We start from the raw sequence: 13,990 nt of genomic DNA on the forward strand, positions 1-13,990 counted from the left end.
GTTGATATAAGCAACCAAAAGCTTAGCTCAAGAGAAAAGAGATACAATGTAAGGTCAAATAAATTGATTTTGATTTAGAAATATCAATGTGGACTCATGATGTTTGAAAACATTTCCTGGGTCTGTACTGAAAAGGCCTATAAACAATGATCATCCAGGAGCACTGCAAACACCCCAGCACCCAGATCTTGGTTTCTAAGTACCCATCCCCAGTAAAAAAAACCAGGGCACCTTGGAGAAATGAATGACTCAAAGTCTGAAGCAAAGAAAGCACCAGGTGGCCTGGGATGTTCTGTTGTGCCAAAAAGCAAGAAAGCACTCCAGGGCTGATGGGGCCACAGAGAAAGGACCAGAGGCAGCATGAGGGGGTTCCCACAGGCCACATTTGAGACAATTTGAATATCAAAAGCAACAATGACTATAAATGACTGTAATACATAAATGAATAAAAATCTACAAGACTACACACAAGAAAGAAAAATGGGAAACTAAGGGGCGATCTAACAGGCGGCTGCGGCTGAGAAGCACTGACTGCTTGAGGACACTGAATAGCTTTTCTGCAGTAAGTCCTCTTCTAGGACATTAGGAAATAATCTCTGTGCAGAGACTGGTTACATTTACCACTCTATTGTCTGAAACAGAAAAACTAGAAATCGCCTAAATATCTAACAAGTGTGGTTATATAAAATGTATTTACGTAATAGGATAAAGTGCAGCCAGGGTGTGATGGAATAAGTCCTTATTTGCTGACAAGAAAAAATGTTTATGATGTTTTGTCACTGAGTGAAAAAGGCAAATTATAACAGCATATACAGATAATACCATTTTTATTTTTAAAAATATGTATGTATATTTGTAAAAATTATGCATACGAAGACTATTATGATATGCACTAAAATGAATTTTCTGCTGGTGAAATTATGATCCTTTTTCCTGTTTTTGCTTGTCTCTGCTTTCTACAGTGAAAATACTTTTCTAAAAATATATTTAAATTTATAGAGAGGGAAGGTTGTATCTATGGTGGGTACAGGAAGGGCATGGCCCTGAGGCACCTAAGTGAGGGAGAGAAACTCCATAAGGGCTTTTTCTGTAGCAATGTGATCCCACTGCTACAGACTCGCTGGAGCAGAGGCAGTGCCTGCTGTCCCCACAGCCTAAAAGGCCAGGGCAGTGAGACAGTATAGCGATGCCACCTGGTGGACACTGCTTGGCCTGCTCAGGCCAACCCCCTTCTGGCATGCGGACCCAAGGGATAGTGAAGAAGCCTGATGGTGCACCCTGCCCTGTCACAGTCCCATCCACATCTGGGCACAAGAGGCTGGGTCTGGTTTCCTTACCGGCTGCATGGTGCCCCCTGCAATGACCACTGCTCGGCATTCCTTCACCACCTGGGCAAAAGGCACAGCTGGATTTAGGAGCAAGAGTTTCAGGCTGCTCTGACTGAGGCTGCCTGAAAAAAAAAAAAAAAAAAAGGCAGATATGTTACATAGGGAAGGGGGCGGGTGCAGGTCCAACAAATAGTTCTATCAGTCTGAGGCAAAGGAGATCTCCAGCTGGGTCCCTGTAAGAGGCATGAGATCTTACTTTCCCTTTAAATTAAATCCCACTTAATTTCCAGGACAATCCTGAGGTACAGAGTACTATTATCTCCCTTTTTACATGAGGAAACTGAGGTTCAGAGATAAACTGGTCCAAGACACATAGCTCATAGGTGATGGAACCACGATTCAAACCAAAGCTCATCTAACCTAAACCACTCGAGCTTCTCTTATACCGTTGCCTGAAATGACCCACCATCCAGCACCTCTGCATCCTTCCTCACCACCCCACCACCTGCCCAGGAAAGGGCCAGGTATCACCACAGTTTCCTCATCCTGACCCAGGGAGGTACGAGGATGGAATACTCCTTTCATGCTCTGGCCTCCCAGCTCCAGGCTGAGTCCTCCTTGGATTACCTTGGCGGCTCAGGATGACCCTGCCATCCTTGTTAGCAGTGGTGAGAGCTGCAAGGAAGCCTTCGATGTGCATAAGCGGGGAAGCAGGCCGAGGCACTGTGGACTCCTCCTCCATAGGAGCTGCGGGAGCTGCACGGAGCAAAAGGAAGAGGGTCTGGGACTATGGACAAGGGTGAAGGGTCTACAGTGGTTCTCTGAGGCAGATGAGCCCATGAGTAAGGAAGGCATGTGCTTGCCCAGGGCCTGTAGCCCAGTCCCCCATCCTTCTGACTCACCCTCAGCCACTCCAGGCTGCAGACTCTGCAGGAAGTGCTGGAACCCAGCCAGTTTGGGCTGCTCCTTGCGGGGTGCGAGGACTGCCCCATACCTTTCTGTGAAGCCAAAGAGCTGGGCAGGGACGAGAGCAACAAAGACCAATGAGAGCAGCAGCACTGAGGGAGACTGGGCTAGAGGAGAGGCTTCCATCCCTTGTCCAGAGCTCACCACCCCCAACCAGGCATCTTGGCAGCCCCTCCCCGCCCTGGCGAGGCTGCTCCACAGAGAGGAGAATGGAGACAAGGGTGACTGGGTTTCTAAAAGGCAGGAGAGAGGAAGGCACCGTGAGGGCAGCAAGCACAGGCACTGCTGCACCCTGCCCAGACCCAGAGGAAGGGGAACTATACCTTCCTGCTGACCATGCTCTTTTCACAGTAGCGCTGCACCTGCAAAAGCCAAACCCGCTGCAGGCACATGGAAAACTTAACCAGGGGGAAAAAAATAACCACTTCCCCGAACCCAGAGAACATGATTCACCACCACCTCCCGAGGAGCCCAAAGCCTCGAGGCTGACTGTGTCACCCTCCTTTCTGGGGTCACTCCTCTCCGACACAACACAGTGCTCTCCCATGAGATGGCCTCTGCCGGGCCTCAGACCTAGCCTCTTCACAAACAAGTCTGCCCCTCTCTGCCTCTCCTGAAGCTGCTCAGTGATAGCTATGTCCCCTCTGCTTTCCTTCACCATGACAGCACCTAAGCTGGACCTTGAAAGATTCAGTTCTTTTAAAAAGAATCCTATGAGCAAAGGCACAAAGGAGATAAAGCTTGGGACTTGTTCAGGGGACGCCTGAAGTGCAGTTTAGCTGGTGTGTAGCTTGGAACGCAAGACAATGGGTTTGGAGCCTTTAAAGATTCCTAGAAAGAAGAGTATCTTTCAACCAAGATTCACTAGACTGTAGTTTGTAAAAGCCATCAGAAGACGGAATGAAATCAAGGAGACCAGAAAGAAGGCAAGAGGAAAAACAGCCTGCATGAGAAGTAGCAGCCGCGCAAATGAAAAGGTAGAATACATTCAAGAGCTATTTCAAGCTGTTGAGCCTGGCAACTGTTTGGATGTGGGACACAAAAGGACAAAGGACTCAAAGCTTGCCAGCCTGTCTGAAGAGGATAACGGTAGTAACCACGACCAAAATGGGTAAGTCAGGGGCAAGCTGGTTTGAAGAAAAAAGGCAGGATGGAAAGAAAGCAGGGTCTTGAGTCCCTGCAGCTGGTTCGCACTGTAGCACCATTTGCTCACGTGTGTGTGTGTGTGTGGCTTATGTCGTCCTCCTGAGGTTACCTCATTGAGCCTCAGCTTCTTTTGCTCTAGAATGGTGATGGCACATTCCACTCCAGAGTCACAGAACCAGGCACACCACCTCGAACACAGTAAGTGCTCCGTTACCGTTAGTAAACTAGAATCACTAAGGCTGAGTCAAGTGACAGTGGCTGTACCCCACCCGGAAAAGCACCAAATATATAGGCCTGGAGCACAGATGAAGCTGCAATTAAACCCACAGCTGGAGTGGGAAGATGAGAGAAGGGTGAAGCAGAGTGGCCCAGCTGTGTTTTCAATCACCTCAGCCTATCAGCAGCGTCATGCTCACAAAATTAACTTCCTCCTCTGCCCAGCAGCCCCAGAGAAAGACCATGCCCCAAGATGGAGTTAAGTGGAGGGCCCGGCTTCTCTATTTGTGCTTATTAGATACAAGGAAAAGCACCTTTTCTCCCCAATCTCTATGATCCTTCGACCATAGTTTGAAGATTTTTTTTTTATTGCTGGCACACTGCTTTATTTGAGGGTTCATGACATGCCTGGACTGTTTGAAGACAGAATGAACTTACTTTTAATTCCTTCCACAGAGCTAACATAGCATTCTGCCCACAGGTGGCAGCAAGGGTGAGATGGATATGCTAATGTGAAAAGGTAAAACCTTTACCTTGAACAGGTTGATGTTGTCGATCTGGCTTTGAAAGAGAAAGTCATTGATGGTCTTCAGCTCCGTCCCTAAGGGAGACAAACGAGAGCCTTGGAATCCTGCTCTGAAGAGCCCGGCTTTCCGGTCCCAGAGGGAAGCTCAGAACTGGCACGGACCAGCTCCGGGCCCATGAGGGTTGTCCTCTTACCTGTCTGTGAGAGGCTCTGTGTATTAGGATTTTGCTTAATGTTCCCTGAAAAAGAGAATTCAAACAAGTCAGGATGGCGGTCCTCTACCCCACTCCCCCGATCATCTCACACTCTCCACTGTGCTCGTCAAATAAGAACATTTGTATATTTTTTGCAATTTATAATACCCCACTGAGGACAGGAGGTTTTAGAGACCCTCGAAGTCTGACCCACATGTGTGCTATGGAGCTCAAAGCCTTATGCTTTCATTCTTTCTATACCTCCTCCAAGAAGGCAGGGACAGAGCAATCACCCCATTTAACATGGGTGCAAACAGGACATGCCCAGGCTGCACAGTAACAGCAGCAAGGTAAATGGAAGCGAAGAGCACCAACGTAAGATAAAATCCCTCTAGAACAATCTCCGCTGGCTTTCTGGACTTCTATGAAAGCCTTCAAAGGGATCACTGAGGAAAGGGTCGAAGCACAGAATGCTGGAAAGATGCACGGGACCTGGAGCCAGCAGACTCTGGTCTCTCCCACTGGGCTCAGGAACGGTATTCAGGTCACTTCTCTGCTCTTAGCTTTCGTTTCCTCATCTACCATTGAGGGCTGCCTGTGTTGCTTTCCTCATAGGAGCAATCCAAACTATCACTAGTACGAAAAACATCATACATTCATGTTATTATTATTACTACCTGTGGAGCAGGGCCTGGCAAAATAAAAAAGGACTCAGGAAAGTGGCAAATAAACTAGGATTCTAAAAATGATCTAAGGTCAGATAACTCAACTAAGCTATAAAAAATTAAAACTTTTCTAAATCAATGGCCAAGACAATTCTGAGGACACAGAAAACTCATGTGTCTGATGGTGCCTAGAGAACCAAGTCCAGCAAGCTGAGCAGGCCTGTTAGGGTGGGTGTGGTGCTCCTTACCGCCCAGCACAGTCACAAACTTCTCCAAGACATACAGGATCTGTCTGATGTACATCAGGTTCCTGGCCTTCAAACGCTTCCTGAAGAAGAAACAAGGGACATTAAGCGGTGTTATTCCAGCAGCAATTCCCCTTCTAAGTGCCCCAAGCTGAGGCCTTGCTGTCTGGCATCTTTCAAACTGGGTCACGAGCTACAAATACTATCGCAGAAAAAAGGCTGTCCATGGTCCAAGGCCTTCAGAGCCAGCTGCTACGTCCTGAGCATCTTTGGCCTATGTGGGGTACACACCATGAACCAGGACACGAGCAGCATGTCCACCCCTCAGAGCCTGGCCGGAGATGGCAACCTAAGTACTTCCTCTCAGAGGCTGACTTAGGGGTGCTGAAGTTGAGTGGCACCCCTAACTTACTCGTTGTGAGAAAACAGATAAATCACTTAATCTTTTTGGATCCCAGTGTCCTCATGTGTAGAATATGGATAATACCTGCCTTAGCTATTTTGATGGGATACCATGAAAGCAAAAATGCAAAGTGCCCAGAGCTGGTCCATGCCAGTTCTGAGCTTCACTCTGGGACCTGAAAGCTGGGGTCTTCAGAGCAGGACTCCAAGGCTCCCATTCATTTTCCCTTCCCCCTCAAGAGGTAATGTCTCACCTATATCGTTCCATGTACTGGAGCAACTGTGAATGTGCCTGGCAGAGCTGGGGAGAGAACAGAGAATGGGTGTGAAGGCAGACCAGGCTCTGAGCAAGCAGCCTAAGGGCTGTGCCAGGGACATCTTGGATTATATGAGAAAATGCCAGCCCAAGACACACAGGAGACAGTCAAGGTGAGCAGAGTGGGGCTGGGTACAGAGCAAAAGGTATGAGTTTTAAAGGCCAGTAGGCTGTCGGGACCTGATAGAGGAAATAAGGTATGTTCTGTTACTGTCCACTTTGTGTCAGGGAAAAAAGCAAGAGGCAGAATCTCTCAGGCAGTGATGCTCCCTGCTAGTTTTTACTGGATTAGGAAAAGACATGTCATCTACTAAGAGTGATGGTTCATGGTAACCATCACATCCTGGCCTAAGATCAACACAGGCATTGGTCAGTAGAGGTGGTGAAATGTCATGTGGGCTTCAGAGTCAGAAATCAGTAGTTAAATCCCAGCTTCACACTTACTAGCTGTGACCTTAGGCACTACTTAAACCTCTCTGAATCTCCAAGTCCTCAATGTAAAATGGGAATACCAGCCCAATGCAGAGTCAGTATGAAAATCAAAGATACCTCCTATAGTGCATGGCACATAATAGATAATAAATAAATAGTGGCTTTCAGAAATCTTGAGCGTTCCTGAAGCAATATCCCCTCTAAGCAATATCAATAATAATGACATCCAACTACACGAGGACCCTGCTTCTCTCACGCCATTATCCTGGATCATGGAAAATTAGTTAGCAGAATTCTGGGATGGAGGGACTTAGGATGACACAGGCCAGTGAAGAACAATGGAATGAGCCACTGTGCCTGAGCTGGATCCCCACACCTCTGAGATCTGCTGGGAAGCCAGTCAGCCTCTAAGGAGGCTTTTTGCCTTGACTCTGCACCTCGACCAAGTCCCATCTCTGGAAGAATTCCAGGTCTAGGTAGAGAAATGCCCCTTTGCCCTATGGCACGTCCTGGCCCAGGTAAGAAGAAGCCAACCCACCTGTGAACCGCTGACCTCCGCACTGTGGATGCTTGTGATGGTGTCAATCAGGTTGTGTGCCTCATCGATAATCACCACCTGGCCCTGTAGCCGGATCCCTGCGGCCTGCCGGGTGGCCGCATGCAGCAGCATCTGGTAGGGGAGCACCACCAGCTGGGGGGAAGAGACGGTGGCCACCTAAGTGGTGGCGGGACCCCCTCCTACAGCAGGCTCACCCAGCCTACTCTAAGTTCCTGGTGTGAACAGTTTTATTTCGTCCCCAGAATAAGTGTATAGAAAAAGCTGTAGCACTGTACTGTGCTTTTAGTAACAAACATTCCTCAAAAGCTTTATGTGGAATGTTACATATATGAAACGTAAAATTGAAGCTGATGTGACTTCTGACTGAACCAAGGACAAGCTGGGGGAGAGGGGAGTGGAACCCCTGCTGCTTAGACTTGTCCATGTCCCCAAGGTAGCCCCCAGGGCACCCAAGTTTCCTCAATATACTGTGAAAACTACTGGAGTACCCGAAGGCAGCCCAGGGTTCTGGTCCTGGAGCTGCCACTTCACAGCTGTGTGACTCTGGAAAAGTCACTTTATCCTCTGAGCTTCATTTTCCTCATCGGCAAAATAGGTTTGATGAACTCTATCTTAAAATAGGGTTAAGAAGGGGGGTTGGGGTAACAAAAACAAAAGCGCTCTACATTTTTTAGGTGTTACGACGATTTTTCAGTTAAAAGAATACTGATAAAGTGAAATCCAGAAAGCTAGAAACTTACAGCCCAGGTTTTAATACTGGCTCCCTTACTCATTTGCTGTGAGAAAACAGATACATCACTTAACCCTCCTGGACCCCAGTGTCCTCATGTGTAGAATATAGATAACACCTGCTTTAGTTTTTTCAATGGGATACCATGACAACAAAAATGAGGTGAAAAGTGCCTTACAAAATCAAGATCACAAAAACTTCAAGACATCTTCCTGTGCTTGCAGTGTCTACAGCGCTAACCCCGCACAGCAGCAAACAGACACGGGCAGGGCACGAGGCGACCGTGAGGCTGGGGAGTTCCTGGCTCTCTCTGCGAGCGCCGCACTTGCTGATGAGCATTTAGTGCCATGCAAAATTATTTCTGACATACTTCTTTTAAAATCTACATCTTTTAAAATATACTTCGATCTTTTATATGGCATTCTCCCTGAATAATGTCCTATTTCCAAAAGTCACTCAAATTAAGGAAGTGGCAAGAAAACGGTTAAATCACACCAACCAAATAACAATGAAATATTTTTGACCTGTCAAATTAGTTTTTTTCTGTTTAAATAACACTCAGATGGCTAGTCCAGAAGATAGGCCTCAGATATGCTGCAAGAAGGTACATAGCGAGGATAGTCACTCTGAAAGGCCATTTGGAAATAGATTTATGTTCTGCAGCTCCCTACTGCATCCTCTCAGTTTCCGCCCTGGCATCTATCACCGTGGTTTCACTAGGAATACATTCCTTCCTGGCTCTTCTCTGCTGTCCCCACATAATGCCGACTCGTCCTGCCGCCCAGAGCCACCAAGGGACCTGGGGCCCCCCTCCGATCCTATGCACTAGGAAAGAGTGGGTTATGTGTCATCAGTGTGTAGTGTGTCACTCAGTCCAACCACAGCTGGTGACATCCTCCTGAATTAAGAGGAATGAGGAATTCCCTTGTGGCCTAGGTCACAGTTAGAGTCAAGAAATACTGCCCACGCCTCCAAGGTCTTCACCTGGGCTGCTGGAATGGCAAACCGGCTCCCATAGTAGGGACAGGCCTTAGCCTCCTTTCCCAGAGTCACCAATTGCTCAATGTCCTTCACCTCCACCAGGACCTCATCCCGGAGGAGCTGCAGCTGCTTGTAGTTGTAGAAGGGGCACGCGCCACGGGGCTCCTGCCTTCTCCTCTTGGGCTCCTTGTCCTCAGCTCTGCTCTTGCTCTCTGTGGGTGACATAATATGGGAGCAAAGGCAGAAATAATGGTAACCAGCCCCATGGCCAGAAGCGGGCCTGTAAGGTCAAGTCTACAAAACCATTCCATGTACTACTTATTCTGGTCTCAACATAACCTTCTGGTATTTTACTTTGTGTTCAAAGCCAGGGTTTCAGACCAGGCACTGAAGTAAAAAGCACAAACACCTTTTCCCAAGGAGGCTCTTTCGGAAGAAACCATTTCCATTTAAGATATTATATTTCCTGTGGCCCTGGTCCACTTCCACTCCCGCCCCCCTCCCTTTCCCAGTACTGTTCAAGACCACACGATGGTCCCACAGGCTCTTTCTATGGCTCAAGGGTGCTGGTGGCTACCGTGTTTGCTTCTCTGCATCTCCATGCAGCGGTCATTGATAAGCTGCACAGAACCCAGGTTTTTCACATCTTCATTTACACAAAGGTTCTATAAAACAGAGAAGAAAGTTAAGAAAATGTTTGCTGGCTAAATGACACACAGCAGCCCACTGAGACCTCCTGGCCCAACCCTCCTCTCTTTTCTTCCAAGGGCCAGCAAGGCCAGGGAAAGGGCTGATCTTCCCCGAGCTCAGCCTGCCCGGCATCCTCCTATGCCTGGAAGAGGTTGACAAAGGCACAGGGAAGGGAGTGGTAAGGGAACAGGGCCAAGATGCCCTGGCTCTGTCTACCTGCCGAGAGCCGAGGGAGACGAGCCGGGTGTCCTTGCCAAAGGGGCTCTTCTGTACCTCGTGTACAAACTGGGTCAGCTGGGAATGTGTCCGACTGCAGTAATAAATCTGCTCCAAAGAAAAGTGAGGGATTTCAAAGAGAAGACTACAACATCCCCAATTATTCTCTGCACATCAAGGAATGCCATGGCCTGACGGGGAGAGTGGCCACAAATACACAAACCTAAAGCAAGGTGACTCTGTCCCACAGCAGACCTCAGTGAGTGTGGGGTCCAGGGCTTCCTCACCTCACCCTCAGTTCCCAAAGTTCGAGAGAATGCCCACAAGACAGAACTCCTCCCAGGAGTCATGCTCAGCCTCGAATCCACCCGTTCTGGAGAGCCTGGTACTCTTAGGAAAGGGTACTTCCCCGACATGGAAAAAGCTCCTAACATCCAGGGGAATGTGTGAGGGATGGCTATTCCACACACACCTCCCAGATGGCTTGGACAACGGGGCTGGCAGCAAAGCAGGAGTAGGCTGAGCTAAACATTCTCTGTACTCTTCGAAGATTTAAAAGAGTGAGGAGAAGAAAAGAGAAAAGGGGAAAAACATCTCATTTCAACAGAGAAAACAAAAGTCTTACATGCATGAAACCAAACATTTTGAATCTGAGAACTGTCGGCACTAAACATGCCTTATAGCATTCCATGCAAATGAAAATACAGAGAGAGAGGAACACACTATCAGAGATCCAAAGGGCAGGACACTCTGCCCTCACCTTCCCCAGCCTCCAATGGAGAAAGAAACCCCCAGTCCTTGGCCCAGACTGGCTGCTTCTTGATGACCTGAGACACATGAGCCCAGGTATCACCCCCAGGAGAGGTCTCCTCAGGTGCCCAGGCCAGCCTGCCAGGTGAGCACCTAGAGACCAAGGTCTGAGTTTGGGGAGCCACAGAGTCAGTGAGCTGGAGGCTCCTCACCGACAGGAGAGTGAGAAGCAGCTAGAGATACTCCCACATTCTCCCCAGGAATGAAGAGTTCTGGACTCAGGACCAACCAAGGCAGAAAGCCCAGGAATGGCATCTTACCTTAGTTACATGTTCTTCCTCCAGGTCGTCCTCATCCTCATCTAATCTGAGAGAGAGAAAAACAAAACACAGAAAGAAGTCTTCTCAGCAAACTCGGGTCAACTAGAAACACATTTACTGAGCACCTACCACATGCGAGCGAGCAGCCCTAGACCCAAACAAGTAAGAATGGAACTGAGGACTGAGCTCCGAACCAGAAAGAGACAGACACATCCCAGAGGTTCCACCATAGCAGCAAGTGCTAGTTTGCCCCCTCAGTTAGACAGACACCCCAGGCTAACACCAATGCCATCCTCCCACTGCCACGCAGGAGAGAACAGAGAGAGGACACAGTATTCCCACAGCCTAGGTTCAATGTTTGACTGTATGTCATCGAAGCCTACTCTGCCCTGGGAGGGTGGTCAACCCTGCATTACTTGGCTGGACGTTTAGCCAACATTATTAGTCTAAGCTCCTAACCTCCAAAACACAAAATCCTTTTACAGATATGCTCTACCTGTTATATAAGGTAGGGCCATCATATGGATATTATTCTGTTCACCCAGTAATTCAATTTTTCTTTTAAAAAAGCAGAAATGCTAATTCCCTTGGGCTATTAGAAGAGAAATTATTTATAGAGGTATTACTTCCTGGTCAATAAAGAATTGTTCAGTCAGCTTTGTCTGAAAGGCCTGGATTTAAATCACATGCCACATAGTGAATAAACTCGACAGGATCTAGGGGTGAGGATGGATGTGTGAAGGACTGAAGAGCAAAAATTCTGCATTCAGAATTGGTTGTTTCCTCGGAGGCTTGTGTCTCTCCCAAAATGCAAAGGCATCAGAAGCTGAACAAGCTAATCTGTAGGATTAATGGCTCGTGCTCAGAAGAAGCAACCCTAAGAAGCACTTTGTCTCTTAATTTTACAAACTCCATTCAAATTCTTTATCATGCTCCCAAGGGGCTCTAGGGGACGGCAATCCTGGGGGCGGGTGGGAAAGGGCTTACGGAGCACTGTTGCTCCTGTCTCCCTCAGAGTGAGATGTATAAAGCTGTCCAGACAGCTCAGCCCTGGGCAGAATTAGAAGGTTCAGTCAGAAGGCAAGTCCTAAAATCTGGGCTTACGGGCAGGCCACTGAGCCAACAAAGAAAAGCCCAGGACCGGATGGTTTCACTGGTGAATTTTACCAAATATTTAAAGAAAAAAAAAGTCAATCCTTTTCAAACTCTTCCAAAAAAACTGAAGAACACTCCCAAATTTATTTTATGAGACCAGCATCATTCTGATACCAAAGTAATGTAAGGACACTACAAGAAAGAAAACTACAGGCCTATTTCCCTGATGAACATAGATGCAAAAATTCTCAACAAAATACAAGCAAAACGAATTCAACAACACATTCAAAGAATCACAAACCGTGATCGAGTGGGATTTATCCCTGGGAAGAGAGGATGGTTCAACATAGGCAAGTCAATAAATGTGATATATCACATTAGTACAATGAAAGATAAAAGTCATATGATCATCTCAATAGATGCAGAAAAAGCATTTGACAAAAGTCAACATCTTTTCATCATAAAAACTCTCAACAAATTGCGTACAGAGAAATGTACCTCAACATCACAAAGGCCATATGTGACAAATCCACACTGAACATCATACTCAATGGTGAAAGGTTGAACGCTTTTTTCCCCCTAAGAATTTCTGAGATATTAATTCTGCATTCATTTTACAGTCATTTAAGTCATGACCATGATCACCCATGTATTCTTTTTTTTTATTACAGTTGACATTCAATATTATATTAGTTTCAGGTGTTCAGCATAGTGGTTAGACACTTACATAATTTACAAAGTGATCTCTCAATAAGTCTAATATCCATCTGGCTCCATGAAAGGTTGAAAGCTTTTCCTCTAAGGTCATAAACAAGACAAGGGTGTCCACTTTCACCACTCTTGTTCAACATAGTATTGAGTCCTAGCCAGAGCAATCGGGTAAGAAAAAGAAATAAAAGCCATTCAAATCAGAATGGAAGTAAAATGGTCTGTTTGCAAATGACATGACCTTATATATAGAAAACTCTAAAGACTCTAACAAAAACCATTAGAACGAAGAAACAAATTCAGTAAAGTTAAGGGATACAAAATCGACATGTAAAAATCACTCGGGCCTTTCTTCTGTTCCTCAAACACGCCAAACTCGTTCCATTCCCAGACCACCGTACTCACAGGTCTCCGACCAGAATGCTCTTCTCCCAAGTCTTACCATGGCTCCTTCCCATCCTTCAGGCCTCGGCTCAAACATCACCTCCTCAGAGGGTCTTTCCTGACCTCGCCACCTGGGGGTGCAACCCCACACTCCACCCACTTCACCCTGTTTTATTGCCCTCATAGGTAAATGTGCTAATTTCAGACAAGGGCTGTTTTCACACTTACTGTCTGTCTCCATCCACTAAACACAAGTTCTCTGAGGTCAGGAGCCATGTCTGTCTTACTCAGCTCAATGTCTATGATATCTAGAAATGTGCCACACCCAGAGCAGACACCAAAAAGGCATTTGTGAAGCTAAAGCATGAATGAAAAAGGAGAGTCTCACATGGGGCAGTGTGGTCCAGAAATAGCCTAGTTGTTACCTCTGTTTTCTAGTTCGCCCATATGTGATAGCTCCTAAATTAGAAACCTGGACCAACAGAAGCTTTAAGGTGAAAAGAAAAACAGCTAAGGATCCCTTGATGGTTTAGGTCCCAAACCCTACATAGTGTAGTCTGGTACTTAAAAGCCTGAGATCTAGAGCTGGATGGGTGGGTTCAAGTCCCAGCTTCCCCCTGCCTGACCTTGTGGCCTTGGCCAAGGCGTTACACCTTACCAGGCCACAGGTTCCCCAGGTGTAAAGGGGAGACACAAATACTGTTGTTAGGATAACAGAGTTAACATACGTGCAGCCGGTGCCTGGGAGAGAGAGAGGGCTGGCTATTACTATCATTTATGCACCCTGAGCGGGAGACTGGCTGAGAGGAAAAGAGCAGTGGCTGGCATTCCATCCCTTCAGATGCCCTATGAGTGACATCTGGGCACGAGAAAGGAGCTGCGTCCCCCGGAGCTCCCAAGTAGACTCGGGCAGGGTGGTGGGTGGAGAAGTGCTATCTTACCCATTAGCTGTTCCTTTCTCTTCATCACTCTCATACTCGGAGAGGACCAGCTCCTCCTCCCCAGATGCCAGCTGCTCCAGCAGCTCAGCCCCTGTTCCTGCTGCCAGTACCTCCCTGCTGAGGCGGAGGAGACGCTCAGTCTCTTCTTCTTCCTGTCTCTGTACAGGAGCATTGCAGGTG

The 13,990-nt window shown here is 47.3% G+C and overlaps 1 protein-coding gene across 1 annotated transcript in view; it reads right to left on the reverse strand.

The window, feature by feature from the left end:
* The window catches only part of DDX11 (DEAD/H-box helicase 11), a 37,369-nt gene that overhangs the window by 5,403 nt on the left and 17,976 nt on the right, over window positions 1–13,990 (reverse strand). The window contains exons 5-18 of the mRNA XM_023535195.1: window positions 13,811–13,986; window positions 10,683–10,728; window positions 9,613–9,720; window positions 9,284–9,371; window positions 8,710–8,918; window positions 6,975–7,127; window positions 5,943–5,989; window positions 5,290–5,369; window positions 4,377–4,421; window positions 4,190–4,257; window positions 2,618–2,656; window positions 2,231–2,342; window positions 1,956–2,084; window positions 1,290–1,450 (exon numbers count right to left, since the gene is read on the reverse strand). Coding sequence (XP_023390963.1) covers window positions 1,290–1,450; window positions 1,956–2,084; window positions 2,231–2,342; window positions 2,618–2,656; window positions 4,190–4,257; window positions 4,377–4,421; window positions 5,290–5,369; window positions 5,943–5,989; window positions 6,975–7,127; window positions 8,710–8,918; window positions 9,284–9,371; window positions 9,613–9,720; window positions 10,683–10,728; window positions 13,811–13,986 — 1,461 coding nt within the window. The remainder of the gene's footprint in view (window positions 1–1,289; window positions 1,451–1,955; window positions 2,085–2,230; window positions 2,343–2,617; window positions 2,657–4,189; window positions 4,258–4,376; window positions 4,422–5,289; window positions 5,370–5,942; window positions 5,990–6,974; window positions 7,128–8,709; window positions 8,919–9,283; window positions 9,372–9,612; window positions 9,721–10,682; window positions 10,729–13,810; window positions 13,987–13,990) is intronic.

Source organism: Pteropus vampyrus, unplaced genomic scaffold, assembly GCF_000151845.1.
Source record: "Pteropus vampyrus isolate Shadow unplaced genomic scaffold, Pvam_2.0 Scaffold137, whole genome shotgun sequence".
Taxonomy (NCBI): domain Eukaryota; kingdom Metazoa; phylum Chordata; class Mammalia; order Chiroptera; family Pteropodidae; genus Pteropus; species Pteropus vampyrus.